The sequence below is a fragment of the Mchenga conophoros genome, linkage group LG5 (genome assembly GCF_057382185.1).
Source record: "Mchenga conophoros isolate Kocher_MC1m ecotype Shallow Benthic linkage group LG5, M_conophoros_male_GT1.1, whole genome shotgun sequence".
Classification (NCBI taxonomy): domain Eukaryota; kingdom Metazoa; phylum Chordata; class Actinopteri; order Cichliformes; family Cichlidae; genus Mchenga; species Mchenga conophoros.
Genome location: NC_140530.1, coordinates 4,002,847 through 4,021,086, shown reverse-complemented (window position 1 = coordinate 4,021,086; position 18,240 = coordinate 4,002,847). Strand labels below are relative to the sequence as shown.

Genomic DNA, 18,240 nt, shown 5'->3' with positions numbered 1-18,240 from the left:
TTACCAACATGTACACAATAACCTAATACTCCTGTGTCCTAGACGTCACAAGAAGGTAACTATACTTTAGTTACTATAGATGAAAAGATATCTTCTTGCTGGATGCAGAAATGTTAAATTATTATTAATTTTATATAGATGCTACTCTGAAAGTGCTGCTGAGCCTGGATTTGCCTGTTTTATTAGACAGATGGTCAGAGCTGGTGTCCCCTCTCCATCATCGTGTCCATCATTGCTAATAAAAGGAGTTATTTACAACCTCTTCACATGCCATCTTCTCCATATCACCAAGGTATGAGGAAACTCATCTGTCACAATGATAAATCTCTGAAGCTTGTTTATTTGCTGGATGTCTTTCTGCACAACTGTAGCTGATCTCAGAGTGGTGAAAGAAGAGGCAGTGGCCTTGCTCTGTTAAATCAGTGCCAATCTGCCACTGATTTAAGGTTAAGGTTACTTTACTTATACCTGTAGGTAAATTTACTTTACAGAAGAATGATAGCATTTGACATCCCTTCAGATGAAACGTAGGACTGCCGGGTGCTGCTTGTGCACACGCCCCGTCAATTTAACGTATCATCCAAATGGTTAAAAAAAGATTAAGCCATAGTTGTTATGAAAAGTGTCCATAGAGATTAAAACAGTTATCTGTACTTATTTGTACCAGGTTTTAAATGTTTATTTCTCAGAAAGATTAGTATTTTACTGGTATTGCACTGGTGTATCAAACTGATTTGAAGGAATTACTGCTCTCTGGCACACTGCAAAGCAGTAAGTTAACACTTAATAATTGAGCTTCCTGTATTGGTGCTGCTTATATTCATGGGTCTCACCAATATAAGATGAGACACTTGTAACAATCAAACGTGAAACAAAAGCACACAGAAAGCTCCAGATGTGCCTTTATTCATTTACAGCACATTGCTGAGAGTTATAACAAAGGTTCAAAGTACACAGCTTTGCCAAAAAAATAAAAAAGCAGTGGTCCTTGGAAAATATTAACATTTAAACACAAAAAAGTGTGGAACCAATTATAACTTGATGACTTTCAGAATGCTTTTTTCCCTGTCTGTGGCATAGATGAGCACACTGAATCTCTGAGTCAAAGCAAAGCAAATGATTATATAGTAGGTCAGTATAATCACAAACTGCAGATGCATTACAGAGAATTCATAACTTATTAACCACACTGGGTAAATCTGGAACACAAGGCAAATGCTCAGATTTTTTATTCTCAAACATCTGTAATTATTCAGTTATGGAGTCCTTTTCTTAAAAATTTAAATCTTTTTAAAATTACAGAAACACATTCTTACAACAATAATCAAAATAAATACTAAAGATATTCTAGGCTATTCAGAGGTGTGCCTGTATCTCTTTGTTCTAAGGATATTTTTAAACCACCTGACATCTTCAGGTCTGATGGACCTGCAGGTCCGTTTACATTTGGCAGGAACTTGAGCTGATTTTGGTCATATTGCAGTTATGTCTGCGACATTCATGTACATACTCCCTAGTTATCTGATATTCTAACATTTTTCAGACATATAAGGCATATGAAGGTTGAACAGCCAACTACATCCTCTTCGTAGTGAATGCAGTTCACCCCAGCTCCACAGTAAGTCGTAGGTGTAACTCCATGATGTTGAGAATTTTTTTTTTCAACTAAGCATTCACCATAAATTGGTGTTACAGCAAAAAAAAGGAGGAAGAAGATAAAGAAAAATCTAGCTGACTTAAATCCAAAAGGTTTGCTCTAACCAGAAAATTGCCCAAGTACAAAAATACAACAATATATTGCTATTGTTAGTGATGTGACTGGTGTGAAATCACTACAGAAAAAATCTTTATCTGAAGCAACTGTTAGGGCACTTTGGAAGCATACACAATCAACTCACTCAGAATCCATCTAAAAGTGTAAAACCTGAGTCCATCTTGACAGTAGCATTATTGACAAATTTAATGTAAAAACAGACAAAAAATAAGAGCACGCTGTGGAGACTGGCTGATCAGCTGAAATCTCGGTTGGTGAAGACCATGGGGGCCACCAGTGTCCATGTGTACAAAGCCAAACAAACCCAGCTGGAGGTGATTTTCACCCATACTGCTGGCCACTTGCTTGTTATGGTGTAGTCTGTATTAGGGCTGTCAGAACAAAAAAATGCAATAAGTATATTTATAAAAAACTGAGAAAGCTACTTTAAGAAGGAAATTCCTTAACTTGTTCAAGCAGAAATCACAAAATCTCTGCACCTCAGAAAAATAAGGTCAGCATATCAATTATACAGTAGGAAATGCCTTTGCTTGGCCTATATGGTGCCATTAAACCCCTAATGAAACATTGTGGGACCATTTACAGTTTTAACAATGAGTTATGAATTTCCTAATATAAATAAAAGCACAATGGACTGACAGCTGCACAGAAAACTAGATCATAATCAAAAAAAGAGTTCAAAACAAAAGATGAAACATATTTTTCAGTAGCGATGATTATACTGATCTTGTAATGACCGTAAACAGGGAGCTAAAATTAATAAAAAAATGGATGGACATAAATAAATTATCATTAAATATAAATAAAACTAAAGCAATGTTTTTTGGTAATTTAAAATATAATGTAGAATTACCAATTATCATTGAAGGTGTACCAATTGATAATGTGAGTGAAAACAAATTTTTGGGAGTCGTAATTGATAATAAAATTTCATGGAAACCCCACGTCAGACACATAAAAACCAAAATTTCCAGAAGCCTCGCAGTTTTGAACAAAGTGAAACAATTCCTTGATGCACTTCGTACTCTGTACTGTACCCTGGTTCTTCCATATCTTACATATTGTGTGGAAGTGTGGGGAAACACATATAAAAATACAACTAATCCATTAGTCACAGTACAGAAACGAGCACTGCGTATTATTCACAAGGCTGGTTATCTAGATCATACTCACAAATTCTTTCTTCAGGCAAAGTTACTTAAATTCCAGGATCTGGTTAATTACAATACATCCATAATTTTGTATAAAGCTTTTACTAAACTTTTACCGGCAAATTTACAAACTAGATTTGAAATTCGAGAAAAGGTTTATAATGTGAGAGGCTTTGGAGAATTCAAATTACCCAGAACTCGAACAACCCGTAAAGGCTTTTGTGTGTCTGTATGTGGTGTGAAAATCTGGAACAGTCTGAGTTTACAATTGAAACAATGCAAAAATATTCATAGATTTAAATGTCTCTACAAACAGTTGGTCTGGTCACAGTATACTCAATGATGCTTTTAGTGTGCTCTGTAATGTCTGTTCTCTTACCATTGCTGGTATGGATTCCAAAATAAAAAAAATTAAAAAAAAGTGTGCGTATGTATGTACATATATGTACATGTGTGTGTAGATATATATGTATGTATATGTATGTGTGTTTGTTACTTGTAGTTATTACTGCCTGTTACCTGTGGTAATGCAATTTATAATTTATATATTCTGTATTCAGTTATGAAGGCTCTAATTGTTGTTTGCGAGCTGCCGTTTAGATGCTTGTATGTGCCCGGGGCTGTTGATGGGTCTGTATGCAATGATGGGCGTAGCTGCGGGAAGTTTGTTTTTTTTGTTGATGAGTGAGTATAGGGGTGGGATTTAATAAGTTTTCTTCGTCCCACTCCTTTTTCAGGCAATTTTTGTTTTTTGTTTTGTGCATTTTATGTTCAATATAGGTATTTGTTGTGCCTGAAAATGAACAAATAAATGAAATGAAATGAATATGCAAATTCAGTAGACCATTGTTGTCCTCATTCTTCTTGGTACTACTTGACCGAATAATACCAGCCGCAGACACCAATAAAGGGCAATTCTGGATATTTAAACCATTTTCTGGGTTATGTTAGTGCCAGACTGTGACTCTCATGGTCAACCATAACATTTGTGTCATATCACGTCTCCCTCTGACACAAAAATAATTGGATGTGTTTTGGTTTATAACCTATTTTGAATGCATTGCTTCATATAGCATTTATCCCTTCTGTTGTTTAGTTTCTGTCAGTCTGGTTCATGCATCTGAATGGATACAATTGCATGAAACAGTGTTTGCCACACTTAAATGTTTCACATCATCAAACAAATGTAAATATTTGACAATAATATGCAGTTTTTTCAATAAAGGTTTTAAAATAAAGATCCAAGGAAATTCAGGAGAACTGAGAATCAAAGTAATTGACATATTTCAGTGTGGAAAAGGTTATGAAGCCATTTTTAAGGCTGTGGGACTCCAATGAACCACAGTGAAGCTTCCCAGGAGTGGCTGTCTGTTTAAAGTTACCCCAAGGATGCAGCGACAACTCATCCAAGAGCTCACAAAAGACCCCCAGAATGCTTTTGTGAGCTCTTGAAAAAAAAATTGAAAAGAAGAAGAATGCTTGGACACTGCTAGCACACAAACGCAATGCAGAGGATGAAGCATCACCAAATATGTTTCCAAAACAGCTTCCTTCCAAAACCCTCCAATGTGGCTGAATTACAACAGTTCAGCAAAGATGTACAGGCCAAAATTCTTCCCCAGCGCTGTAAAAGACTCATTTCCAGTTATTGCAAACACTTGATTGCAGTTGTTGCTGCTAATGGTCCCAACCAGTTATCAGGTTTAGGGGGCAATTACTTTTTCACACAGGGCCATCATTTTAATTTGTCTGATGCTCTGAAACATTTAAGTCTGACAAACATACCAAAAAATAGCAAATCAGGAAGGGGGCAAACACTTTTTCACACACTGTATAAAAAGGAAATGAAATAAACTACCATTCACATATATATATTGTAGGATTATTGACCACCCAAACACTTCAAACTACACTTTAGGTGTTGTGCTAAAAGAGAAGGGAGCCACTGACCTGTACCAGTTAGTGAGGGTCATCATGATGTAAAGTGAGGCCAAGAAAAGCATGAAATGAAAAAAGGAGTAGCTGTACTGGACCATGTCCCGCTCATTGTCCTCCACCCGTCTGGGCCCTGTCGACTCCTCTGACAGTTCTGTGCTGCCCCCCTCAGCGAGGATGACTGAATCTTTGGATGCCATAGTTAGCTTGTTAACCTGGCTGTTGCTGGATGAACGAATGCTGGAATCAAAACAGAGATGAATGAAATGACCAAAAAGAAAGAAAAGCAAGTATTAGGATCACAGTATGAAAAAACAACAGACACAAACACAGTTCACATTAACAAGGAAGGCTTAGAAATGGTCAACCCTTCACCAGGTGAGGAACCATAACTAGTAATTACAGCAGTACTCTACACCAATAACAGCACAGTGTTGAAATTTTTAAGCCAAAGACTAGAAAAGTCTTTGGCTTATGATGGAGGAAACTGGCTACAGAGATCAAAATCATTTTTTGCATCAGTCTGTAAGCATGTTTTTTTTAATGCTCATTAACACTGCAGTCTACAGTAAAAAGAGGTCAAACAGACGGGTTCTTATATAGCGCTTTTCTACTCTAACAAAGCACTCAAAGCGCTTTACACAACATTTACAATGTTACCTGGAATACAGGATGCACAAGATAAATATAATGAGGCCCACAACGCTCTGAGCATCCCACCACTGCAGGTATGGAGATGTAAAGGCAGGTTTTTCTGTCCCAGTGATTGTGGTAATCATTGCCATGGTGGCTGTCTGGTTCTCGGTCTCTGTAGGGCCCGGGGTCGGGGCTGCGATCTGCTGGAAGATACTCAACAGGCTGGGGTTGCATTCCCGGTCTGAGATCAGCAAAACAAACAATAACAATATTAATTAAAAAATACTTTAAAAAACAATTTGAACAAAATAACCCAAAGCTTTTCTAAAAAGCAATAAATCTTAAGGTTATGAGACAAAAAGATCTTTTATTTGAAATGAATGGAGAAGAACATAAATATATGCAGATAAAGGAGTGTTTGAGTCTATTGAAATTCCCAGACAATATAAACAGTCTCACCAGGCTCATTGGTCATGGCAGACCAGGTTAGAAACATAGTGTACAAGGTGATGAAAGAAGACTGTAGTAGACCTGAATGAGGTTGAGACTCCTGCAAATACACAGATAAGGTTTATCAGTGCCAAGTATTTACTTCCCACAGGTTTGAACTGAAACTGTACATATGTATTATAGAAAAAGAAGTCATAATCCTGTGTTTACTGTTTAAGCACTCCAAACACAAAAATTAACCTTTGTTTATTATTTAGAAAATATCTAGATGGTTAAAAAAGGCCAGCAACAGTGGGAATGTTTGTGGGTAGCTTGGGAAAACCATCCATCCATCCATCTTCATCCGCTTTATCCGGGGCCGGGTCGCGGGGGCAGCAGCCTAAGCTTGGGCAAACCTGTTCTGCTAAACTCTAACATGAAAGGTTTTTTTCCTGATAACTTTTTACTGTCTGTACTTTCTACTTCTTACATTTTCAAAACAGGCTTGTTACTTTTGGTTTAACGCATTTGAAGGAAGCTATCATTTCACATCACTGGCCTTAACACATCAATTTTAAGCCTAAACAGTAAAAAATGAAAGGTAATCATGTTCGTGCATTAATCACCAGGGGATATCGCATAAAAGAGAACAAAGAGGCGCAGTCGTGTGCCATAGTGGGCAGTTTAAGTGGGTTGTGTTTTCTTTTTTTTGAGCAGCAGGTCAGCTGATCACAGTACATTGAGTGAATTGTGCTTTTTGTCACCATCTGTAAAACTGATTTTAGGGTTCCCTGCCCGCTGAATCTCACCTTAACCCCTGACTGTACTCATGTTTCTGTTTTGAGGCAAAGAAAATACAGCTATTTTTCCATTTTCCTTCTTTTTCGAGTTTTTCTTGTTCTAATTGATTAATTCAACCTGAGTACATTTATTAGAATTAAAATTTAGACTTAAATAATGTTTTTATTCCCATCTGATATTATTTTATTATTGCATTAACACGGTTCAGTTAGTTTTGCACAAAAATAGCTGGTAGAAATGTTATCAATAGAGCTATGTTTACTTTTCAATATTATCTCCTATAGCAAAACTAAACCAAGCTGCTACAAAACACAGTCATAATGTTTTGAAATAACAGAATTATGAGAGAGATATCCAACCATTTTCAGGTTTATTCTGTCTTTCCGTTTTACACTGTCAAACTCAGCAAAGGGGCCTTAGCATCAATTCCATGTAGATGCTACTATAGATGCTCATCATGACATGATGCTAGTAGCACAAACATTTGCAAACACAAAGCAGAATCTTCAGTGCTTAGAATAGTGTGTCTTGTTTTTGTTTTCTGTTTATCTGTGCATCGCAGACATGCCGTGTATTCACACCTGGACTTTTGGCAGGACTGAGACAACAGAGGCAACTATGCAGAGCAACATGTTGAAGCTGATGAAGAATTTGTTGATGAAGCATTCATTGGGTTTCGTGTAGAAGACAAAGAACAGCACAACAGCTGTTAATGACAGGATGTAGTTCAGGATCGTGACAGCCAGTAGAGCTAAAAATACAAGGTAGAAACAGTTCAAAGCTGAAACCAAAAAACTGATTTGAAAGTAGATTTGTGAAATCTGTGTGTGCTACATGTACGCTTTTTAAAAAAAAATTTCAGAGTAAGTGCTCGCTTATGTAACAGTATTTAGAAGATGAATACAGCATGTAACTGGGCCAGAGTCACTGACCTGCATACCAGCCTCTGGAGTTGCCATTCTCCATCTTGTCAACCCAGGACTCATTCCAGGAGTGGGCAAAGTCCACCAGCAGCACCAGTTGAATCAGAATGAAAAAGAAGGCTCCACCAGAGCCTATGACAAACCATACTGCGAACACACAAATACACAAGTAATTGAACTACTCGTCTTTCATACAAACTAACAAATCTGTGTGTAAAAGAGATCTGAGTTATCAAGGATTTTAAATACAAATTCTTACTGTAGGTGAAAGGCTCTTCAGGGATGTAAAAGGCACCAACTGTAATTGCCACCAAGGCAGCAAACTTAAAGAACCAAAATCTGAAACAAATTGTTACTGTCATAAGTCTCAGGAAAACTGTCTCAATCAAATATCTCATCTGCTTTCACAGTGGCTTGCAAAAGTATTCGGCCCCCTGAATTTTCCCACATTTTGTCACATTACAGCCACAAACATGAATCAATTTTATTGGAATTCCACGTGAAAGACCAACACAAAGTGGTGCACACGTGAGAAGAGGAACGAAAATCAGACATGATTCCAAACATTTTTTACACATAACTGCAAAGTGGGGTGTGCGTAATTATTCAGCCCCCTTTGGTCTGAGTGCAGTCAGTTGCACATAGACGTTGCCTGATGAGTGCTAATGACTAAATAGAGTGCACCTGTGTGTAATCTAATGTCAGTACAAATACAGCTGTTCTGTGACGGCCTCAGAGGTTGTCTAAGAGCAACAACACCATGAAGTCCAAAGAACACACCAGACAGGTCAGGGATAAAGTTATTGAGAAATTTAAAGCAGGCTTAGGCTACAAAAAGATTTCCCAAGCCTTGAACATCCCACGGAGCACTGTTCAAGCCATCATTCAGAAATGGAAGGAGTATGGCACAACTGTAAACCTACCAAGACAAGGCCGTCCACCTAAACTCTCAGGCCGAACAAGGAGAGCGCTGATCAGAAATGCAGCCAAGAGGCCCATGGTGACTCTGGACGAGCTGCAGAGATCTACAGCTCAGGTGGGGGAATCTGTCCACAGGACAACTATTAGTCGTGCACTGCACAACGTTGGCCTTTATGGAAGAGTGGCAAGAAGAAAGCCATTGTCAGAAAAACATAAGAAGTCCCGTTTGCAGTTTGCCACAAGCCATGTGGGGGACACAGCAAACATGTGGAAGAAGGTGCTCTGGTCAGATGAGACCAAAATGGAACTTAGTGGCTAAAATGCAAAACGCTGCACATCACTCTGAACACACCATCCCCACTGTCAGATATGGTGGTGGCAGCATCACACTCTGGGGGTGCTTCTCTTCAGCAGGGACAGGGAAGCTGGTCAGAGTTGATGGGAAGATGGATGGAGCCAAATACAGGGCAACCTTGGAAGAAAACCTCTTGGAGTCTGCAAAAGACTTGAGACTGGGGCGGAGGTTCCCCTTCCAGCATCAACAACCCTAAACATAAAGCGAGGGCAACAATGGAGTGGTTTAAAACAAAACATATCCATGTGTTAGACTGGCCCAGTCAAAGTCCAGATCTAAATCCAATTGAGAATCTGTGGCAAGATCTGAAAACTGCTGTTCACAAACGCTGTCCATCTAATCTGACTGAGCTGGAGCTGTTTTGCAAAGAAGAATGGGCAAAGATTTCAGTCTGTAGATGTGCAAAGTTGGTAGAGACAGACCCTAAAAGACTGGCAGCTGTAACTGCAGCAAAAGCTGGTTCTACAAAGTATTGACTCAGGGGCTGAATAATTACGCACACCCACTTTTCAGTTATTTATTTGTAAAACATGTTTGGAATCATGTATGATTTTCGTTCCACTTCTCACGTGTGCACCACTTTGTGTTGGTCTTTCACGTGGAATTCCAATAAAATTGATTCATGTTTGTGGCTGTAATGTGACAAAATGTGGAAAAGTTCAAGGGGCTGAATACTTTTGCAAGCCACTGTATATCCAGAGTCCAATCAGTTACCCTGAAAGGTCCAAACACACTTTGATTTTGATATGAATGTGCATCACACATGTATTTATTTAATACTTATTTAGTGACTTTATTAGAATTTATTACTATTACTTTTTTTTATGTTATGCTGACCTTACACTTAAACTTGAAAGACACACTGCTGGTGAGACCAAAATAAAACCAAATAAGACCTTTACAGCCAAATACGATAATGGACATTATATATGTGCTAGAATGACATTGGACAGCTATGATAAATATTTATTGTTGCATTTTTAAAACTTTGTAAACTAAAAAACAAAGGTCTTCTGCTAAAACACATCTTGTATAATTTACATTTTACAACCTCACAGTGTTAAAGAGCCAAGGTGGACTAGAGTGCAAACACAGTGAAGGCCTGGAAATGCGATATTTAAATGCAAATGATCTATGGCTGCTTTGTTTATGTACCTGCTATGGTTTAAAAAAGTCTAAAACTGAACCTTAGGATTGGTAGGACTGTGCTGGTAAAAATATTTACATCTTGCTAGCTTTACTGCAGTACTTACCCATTGTGGATAGCAGCACGTGGATCTCTGCTGTTCTTTATGTTTATCATGAGAACGGAGAACCCCAAGAACCACATACTCATTCCAAAGCATACACGGTAAACTGCTTGGTACCCCACAAACATCTCACACTTGACATCCGCCTGTAGACCACGGACAGACGAACCTGCCCCATCCTCACAAAAGCCTGGGATCTACAGAAAATCAGAGAAAGACCCTTGTTTTCTGTACATCCAGACGAGATTTTTATATGCATATGAGGCTTTTAAGAGAGTGTAAAGAAGAGCCACCTTTGAAATACGTTTCTAGTTAGACACAATGTTTTCTAAGATTTTTAATACTAAATACAATAACCTGAATTTTATCAGAATTTAGTAGAAGAAAATTACAGGTCAAATGTATGTCATGTTTTCTAATAATACTGCCTCAAGCACGTATAAAAAAGTATTGGTCCTAGCACAGAACCCTGTGGAACTCCATTACTAACTTTGTTATGTGAAGAAGGCACCCTGTTTACTTGAACAAACTGTAATCTATTAGATATACATGGTTCAAAGCAGTTCAGTGTATTTCCTTCAAATCCAATAGTGTGGTCCATGCTGTCTCGTATAATCTTATAGTCAACAATACTGATTTAGCAGGACAGGTACAAAGAGTCCACTGTCTGAGGCCATAAGAAGTACGGGTACACCACCTGAACTTTTCTTAGCTGATTATGATTTCAAAATTTCTAAAGTACGTTTTGCAGATTCTGATTTGTTAAGAAGTATAACTAATGAAAACAACAAGAACCTTTTTCTAATCTGAGCTTTATATCATTTCCACTTTCCTTCTAATGATCTCTCCTCACTGAAATGACATGCTGATGGCACGGTGAAATTAATTATTAAAGTTAGTTCAAAGAGATCAATTAGAGAGAAGCCATCTAAATAAATATCACCAGTTGCTGTACTTAGCTCCTGTAGGAAGGATGTTACTGTTTTTTTTTCACCAATGATTCAAATTTTATTTGTTCTCGCAACCAGAGCTAAACTCAACAGGAAGCTTTATTGCCGTAATTCAGGGAACAAAGTTCAAAAATTGAGACTAGGTAGAAACTAGGAACAAACTAAGCACTAGGAAAGAAACATAGCTCGAAGGGAACAAATGACAACAACATGACAAAGAACAGAGAGACAATATATACGCAGCAGGGAATTTTGTGTTTTGATATATATTTGATATATCCTCATGATATTGTTGTTACTAGTTCAGCATAAGTCAAGATTGCATGTGAACAATCAGATTGTTATGATGTCAAAGCTTTGTGACTTGGAGAAAAACCTGCTGATGTCTACTCCGAGTTAGGGCTATGGTGTTAGGGTTGTGATGATCGAGCTTCTTTTACAGTCAGAAGTAAATAAAGAAAAGTCTCTAGTCCAGTCTCAGGTCTTTAGCAGCAATAATGTAATAGGTTTTCTACAAGATTTTATCTGTCTCTGACATTGATAAGGAGAAAATTTGGCTCTTTCATCTTTATGCCCTGTGGCTACAACGTAGCTTGCCATCGCCAGTGTGTGAATGTGTGTGTGAATGGGTGAATGACTGAATGTAGTGTGAAGCGCTTTGGGGTCCTTAGGGACTAGAAAAGCGCTATACAAATGCAGGCCATTTACCATTTACCATTTATGAAATTGCTTTAGTACACTGAGGTTTGTAGACATCTGTTTACGCACAGCACTCTTGATGGAGATGGTTTGAGGCCTGGACTTGTGCTGACATGCGGTTTGGCTTTCATCAAAATTATCATCATCTCCACTTTAATCCTAACTTTTTACTAGCAGTAAATAAGGTGTAAAGTACTATTATTATTAGAGTTATTATTATTATTGACTATTTATTTTCCAAAACACCATAAGCTAAAAAAATGCTCAGAATTAAATAGAAATAAAAAATGCAATTAAAGAAAGTAAATACTGTGTGGAGCCTGCGGCTTAATTTGACCCAACACGGGAAACCTCACCCGGACACGGAAAGGAGTGACAGATTGATATTTAATTTAATTGCTTCGGTTTATACATATTCAAGTTTTCCTTATCTTAAATGATTTTACCTTTCATTAAAATAGCTTCTGTTATTGCTGGATGTCATCACTTATCACATATTCTAATTTCTTGGTACTATTTCTTGGGAGCTATGAATCTGGATTGGACTGTGTTATCTGGGGCTGACATGTCATCTGCTCCTTGACTTCCACTTGTTTTCTTCTTTTTCTTTTTTCATATGAACTTTGATTACAAACTTTACTTGAATCACAGTTAATGTCTCAGAGGAAACAACATTGTTATGTCAGCATCACTTTTTATTTCTCCATTTTTAAACAATTGTCAACGATTGTTTTAAACGAGAAACAAATTGTGCTGATGCACGTGTTATAAATCTCATGGTGGCTTTGCATGAATGCTCATTTTTTGCATCAGTTATGCACCAGTTTCAACCATTATAATTTCATTTTAACTTTAAATAATAGACATTTACATTCACAATAAAGTTTATATCTTATGGTATTTTTATGGTCAACTCCTACCCTTTTGAGCTGCCGATCCACACCCGGTGACAGCATGATGCAGGCAACGATGGTGCCTATCAGCATTATAAAGGCATAGATGATCCTGGTCACCGTGGAGTTTCTGATGCTCGGACAGCAGCTACACATCAGGCACGTAGCACTGCTGCACAGGCACGGCACCTGGAGGATCAATAAAAAAATCACACTTGAAGCAAAAGTGGAACATCCAGGGATATGTGTAAGGAAAGATGAAAGCGATCAATGTGAGAACACAACATATACATGTTCTTAATCAAACATTTACCGCATAATATAAAGATGCACTTTACTAAACCTTTGGATTTTTGTTTTTTAAATTCCAGTACTGACAACAAGCACACACAACACATTTTAGTAACTTAGAAAAATATTTCAATCATTTATTTTAGATTTTCAACTATTCAACTGCCAGTATAGACTGATCTTGATGTTTGTACTGTTATGCTGTACACAGTCTACTGTAACGTCTCATTGAGTAACACTGAATGACTCAGCACAGCACTGCCAATTAGAGACAATGACATTCAGAGAAAAACTACTTTGCACTGAGAGCACTCTGTATTTTGACCACTGTGCCATCTGATATGTTGTGTCATAAAGTGACTACTTTATTGCCATCAGGCTTGAGGACATATGAAGCAGATTGGCTTGTGTGGTTCTGAGACTTTAAACAAATTATCCCTCGTTAAGTTTTTTTTCTGCAGGTTAAAAAGTTGTCACAAGTTTGCTTATTACTGGACATTTCCTTCACTCTTATTGTGAAAATTACTTAGTTAATCCTAATGAGTTTGCAGCAGTCCTTCCCATGTCCTGTTTTCCCCTGCCTGAATATAATTAACGATGAAAGCTTTTATTGGCAGCTGCTGTCATGGAGAAACTTGTATGTATCTCTTTTCTGGAACTGCAAATAAAGCAGAAGCACTGAGTGTTTCCAGCTGTTGCAAACTGACAGAGTAAAGTATTCTGCAGTAAACTGGACTAACTGACACATGGAACCTGAGGCCTCATTGTCTCATTTTTTCTGTAAGTTAAATGTGTGATTTCTAAGATAATGAGTAAATCAATATTCTTAGTTTGCTAGGCAAGACGAGGAGTGAGCTGTCGGGGGAAAGCTGGTGTTTGGTAACTAATACATACTGTTACGTTTCGGTGTTGTCAGTGTTTTGTTTTTTGCGTGACTGTCATGTATTTCCTGCTTTACTTTGAAAGTCTGTGTTATCTTAGTGTGTTCAGTTTACGTTTCCTTGTCTCGTCAGGTCTAATTTGCCCCAGCTGTGTTTCCCTCCTGTGGTCCATTCCCTGATTGCTCCTTCTATGTATTTAAGCCTTGTGTTTCAGTATGTCATGGTCGCGATCTCCCCCGTGTTGTAAATAAATAGTTTGTTGTAAATAGTTGTGAATGGGTTTGTCAATGCTTTCATTATGGGATATTTTCGTTTTGGGATTTTGGTGGAGAGCCTTCGTGGTTTTATTTTCCTTATTTCTGTTTTTCTACGTTGCACCCCGGTTGCCTAGGCCGGGGTGTAACAATACATAAATGAATTTGCTTGCACATGAGTGAGCTTGAATGTTAATTAAAAGTACTATAGTTCAAACACTACCTTGGCTTCTCTGACTGTACTGAACAGAAGGATATTAAGACTTCTAGCTGGTACTTAAAGATGAGCCACTTAAACCTGTTTATATGAGAAACAGATAAAAGTCATTGGGCCTGCCTAGTCACTAACTAATGTTACAGTTACTGTTCATTTAATATGAACATAATATTATAAGAACAACAGGCTGGGCTCTTCTTCTTATGATTATCAAATATTTGCAAACGGTAACATGTTTCTGTCTCTCTCCACACATGTATGGATAGTAAGACAAATTTTAAAAATATTGGCAAGCACCAGTGGTACCCCGCAGCCTCCTGGTAGATGCACCTATAGTATTGATTTGAAAGTCCTCGGTGACTTCCTTCTTAAGTTATCGCATTCACAAACTTGAGTGTCTATGCTGCCCGCCTGCCTGGCAATATCTGAAGCTGTTATAGCTGCAAAGGGTGGGCCGACATCTTCATATATCAAATCTATTTCAAGATATAAATTTATTGAAAAATGTCTATTGACCCACTTCCAGCATGTTTTTCCACACTTTGGAATCTGAAGTTAGGTCTCAAAAAATATTAAAGACAAAAGCCTGAAGTTTTAAATACCCCTTCCTACCATGACATTGAATCAGAACCTGCAATGTTGAACAGACACATGAAAAATGTTTGAGTACTGGCTAGTTAAAATATGACAAAAAGGAATTCAAGCAGTCCTGTAAAGCCCCTTATTTAAGCAGAGGCTAATAAAAAAACATTTCTGAATGGTATATTGTTGTATGTTGTATTTATTGTGGTCAAAGTTAAAGTAAACTTTATTGTCATCTGTGCTATATACAGTATATAGAGAGACGAGACAACGAGGCTCCAGTTCCATTCAGTGCAAAAGACAAACAATAAATATAAGAAGAGTAAGAAACAAATATACACTTTAAGATTAAGGTAAAAGGTATACACAAATAGAATACTTGTTAGCATAAAATTCTTAATCACAAATGAAATGAAATGAAAGAAAATGCTACTTCAATCAACTTTCATGCTGGATGGAACAAATATGACAAGTTGTACCACAATAGCATATCAGTAGGGATCAGGCAAGCAGCATGCTGACTGCCAGAATAGATGCTGCAAATATATATTATATTATATGTATATATGTATTTATTTAATTTCTTTTTTGATGCACAATTAACGCACAGAGGAATTCACGCACAGTATGTGACTTTGGCCACTTTCGTAGTTCAGGATGTCTGCAAGTGACGCAGCAGTAACAATATGTATGGTGAGCAGAAAGTGATAAAGAAAAGAGACTTTTGAATGGCAAGTTCAAAAAGCTTTGTCAAATGGTCCCCTTGACAAGACCAGTTTTTTTATTTGTATTAAGATACATAATTTGTAGAAAGATAAAATGGAGGAAGCAAATGTGGTTTACTCACTGGAAACTACTGGACCACAGTTACCTTGTGGTAAAGGCACATTCATTTGGACCACAGTGGGAACATGCTTTAAATGTTGTGAGGACAGAGGAGACGCACTTTGCCAACATGTGCGCCAATAACTTTATGCAAGTGGTCTATTCTACCTCTTGAATTAAAGACACTGCATGCCCATAGAGGGCATGCAGTGTCTTTAAGGCTTTCCTGGAGAATATTCATTATACATTCAATATACATTAACAGTTAGAGCTACAGAATCATGTGTGATGTTGTATCAAACTATAGTATGGTAATATGTGTACTTAAATGTATCAAAATTTCAGTATTCACTTTCATTTAATGAGCTATCAGTTGCAGTAAAACCCCCAGGAAAGACTGTTAAAACTGGGGCAGCTATTTAAGAAAGGCAGCATGTGGTGTTTGTGGTCAGACCCAGCAGGCCTGTGGGCAGGAATTTGTCACAGCGACTCCTCCTCTAATATATACTTTAGCTACATTGATTCTACAGCTTTGAAAATATGCCACGAGAATATTTGTTTAGCGTTATGTAAAATATATATTGCTACTCCAAAGTTTCTAAGTCTAGTTTGGCTAGACTTAGAATGTGCCCACAGGCCTGCCCACATGACACATGATTGTGGGAAGCAGTAATATAATGCAAGTAGTACATGCTAACCTTTATATGTATATGTATGTTAGTGTCTTTACTTAGAAATATAACTGGACTAAACTGATAAAGTTTTGGTGTAGTAAAAACAAAACAAACAATCACAGCCTGACATTGTCAGACAGCATATGTATTAATTTACAGTAAACCACTGCCTGGACTCTTATATACACTAATACCAGACGTGGAGTCAAGTGATAACGATACTTGGTAGATAGTCAACAAGTATGCCAGCCAGACAAGGTCAGCTTAGTTCTTCTGCAGACTGGCCTTGACAATGTCTGCCAGAAAACCTACAGCCTGAAAATGGTTGGCCATGCCTCATCATGATCTCAACCATAAATAAACCCAGACAGAAAACATACTGTTAATACCGTTTTTTCTAGTTTTACTTGTGTCTGTCTTTTTGTATAAATGAAGTTGTTAAACTGACAGATAATACAGCTCTGTGAAAAACTGAATGCTTTATTACAAGATATATTTGTGGTATTTGCTCTAGTCCTAATTGCGTATCCATGTAGTGCTATTCCTCTCTTGCCTTATATAAAAAGATACTGTTTTCATTCTCTACGTTTCATCTACTGACATTTCTAAATACGACGCATGTTGTGTTCTTATTATAATGTAACAAAGCGCAAACTAATCCAGTTAATCACATGCCAGCAGATGACCAAGTGCGTTGGGATTAACTATCTGTTGTGCCGTATATTTGAACTGCTCCTCACGCGGCAGCTACTTCAGGGGGATTCTCAGATTTCTGCAGATAAAATCTAAATCCAGCGTAGCTGAAACGTTACCGAAACCATAACTGTTTTAACAAACCTGGGCGAGATCACAGAACACAACGGGAATTAATATAGCAGCTAACTGAGTGTGTCCATGTTCTTTAGCACTAGCCTACTACCTGTCTAAGCTTCAGGTTGTTACGACACCTTAGATTTCTCATCACTTTAAATCAAGGTGCTTGTAAAAACCTCACTTCTGAGTCGCAGCATTAGACCTTACCCAGCTTGCAAAAGAAAATGTCCCCAGAGCAGCTCCCATGGTTGCCGGGTTTCTGAACAGAAGCGCACAGTCTGTGTTCTTCTTCCCGTTACTTCGCTTCCGTTCTTTGCTGGTGTTTTCACTGTCGAAAGAAAATAAAGCTTCTCTGTCAGGCGGTCAGGACAGAACGACAGCGCCTCGAACTACTTCAGAGCTTTGGCTGGCTGAAGTAACGCTGGGTGACGTCATGACGTTGTTGACCTGTTGCCATTTGTACAGGCTTTGGTGACGGTATGTGGACATACTAATACGTAATTAGGTTTTCTAATTGTCATTAACGGTTTATATGTTATAAAGTATTTTAACAATATTAGAACAATGATAAAGTTATTATTAGTTAGTGGTAAAGTCTACTAGTGTTAGTGGTTTACTGTTTATTGTTTCTTCAGTCATAAGTCATACATACTCAATTTCATTTACACATAAAAGAAGCGCTTTCTATATTAATTTATTTAGGATTTGAAAAGCCTGTGTCCTTTTTACAGGTCTTTCATTCTTTCATTTCAGCCCTTCTCTTGTATGTTGTATCACAATCTCTGGCTCGCTTCCATAATGAGTAACCTGTGGAAAAATCAGCTCATATTCACCATTTTCAGTGACACTGATGTGGTTGGCAAAGGTAATGTCATAAAATGTTTTTCAGGTGACATTGCTAACAGTTGTATCACTGTGTTACCCAAGTAGTGAAATCTGTTTTCTTTGTAGTACTCAAAGAAAAAAAATATCTGCAAACCCTATTC

At 37.6% G+C, this 18,240-nt stretch overlaps 1 protein-coding gene across 1 annotated transcript; it reads right to left on the bottom strand.

Moving 5' to 3' along the window:
- Window positions 1–890: 890 nt before the first annotated feature.
- On the bottom strand, window positions 891–17,653 carry serinc3 (serine incorporator 3). The gene is made up of 10 exons (XM_085272841.1): window positions 17,462–17,653; window positions 12,745–12,906; window positions 10,179–10,372; window positions 7,909–7,988; window positions 7,659–7,796; window positions 7,308–7,477; window positions 5,956–6,046; window positions 5,521–5,737; window positions 4,876–5,100; window positions 891–2,145 (listed from the first exon to the last, which is right to left on the bottom strand). The coding sequence occupies exons 1-10, from the start codon at window positions 17,498–17,500 to the stop codon at window positions 2,010–2,012; spliced, it is 1,452 nt and encodes a 483-aa protein (XP_085128967.1). The 5' UTR covers window positions 17,501–17,653; the 3' UTR covers window positions 891–2,009.
- Between the last annotated feature and the right edge of the window lie 587 nt (window positions 17,654–18,240).

What these genes read in the sequence shown, in the direction of transcription:
- serinc3 (XM_085272841.1), bottom strand. Translation starts at nt 17,500, where the DNA reads ATGGGAGCTGCTCTGGGGACATTTTCTTTTGCAAGCTGG. An exon ending in CATTTTCTTTTGCAAGCTGG is followed by an intron (nt 12,907 to 17,461) that starts GTAAGGTCTAAT and finishes TTGATCCTCCAG; the next exon opens with GTGCCGTGCCTGTGCAGCAG. An exon ending in TGAAGAGCCTTTCACCTACA is followed by an intron (nt 7,797 to 7,908) that starts GTAAGAATTTGT and finishes GTGTGTTCGCAG; the next exon opens with TATGGTTTGTCATAGGCTCT.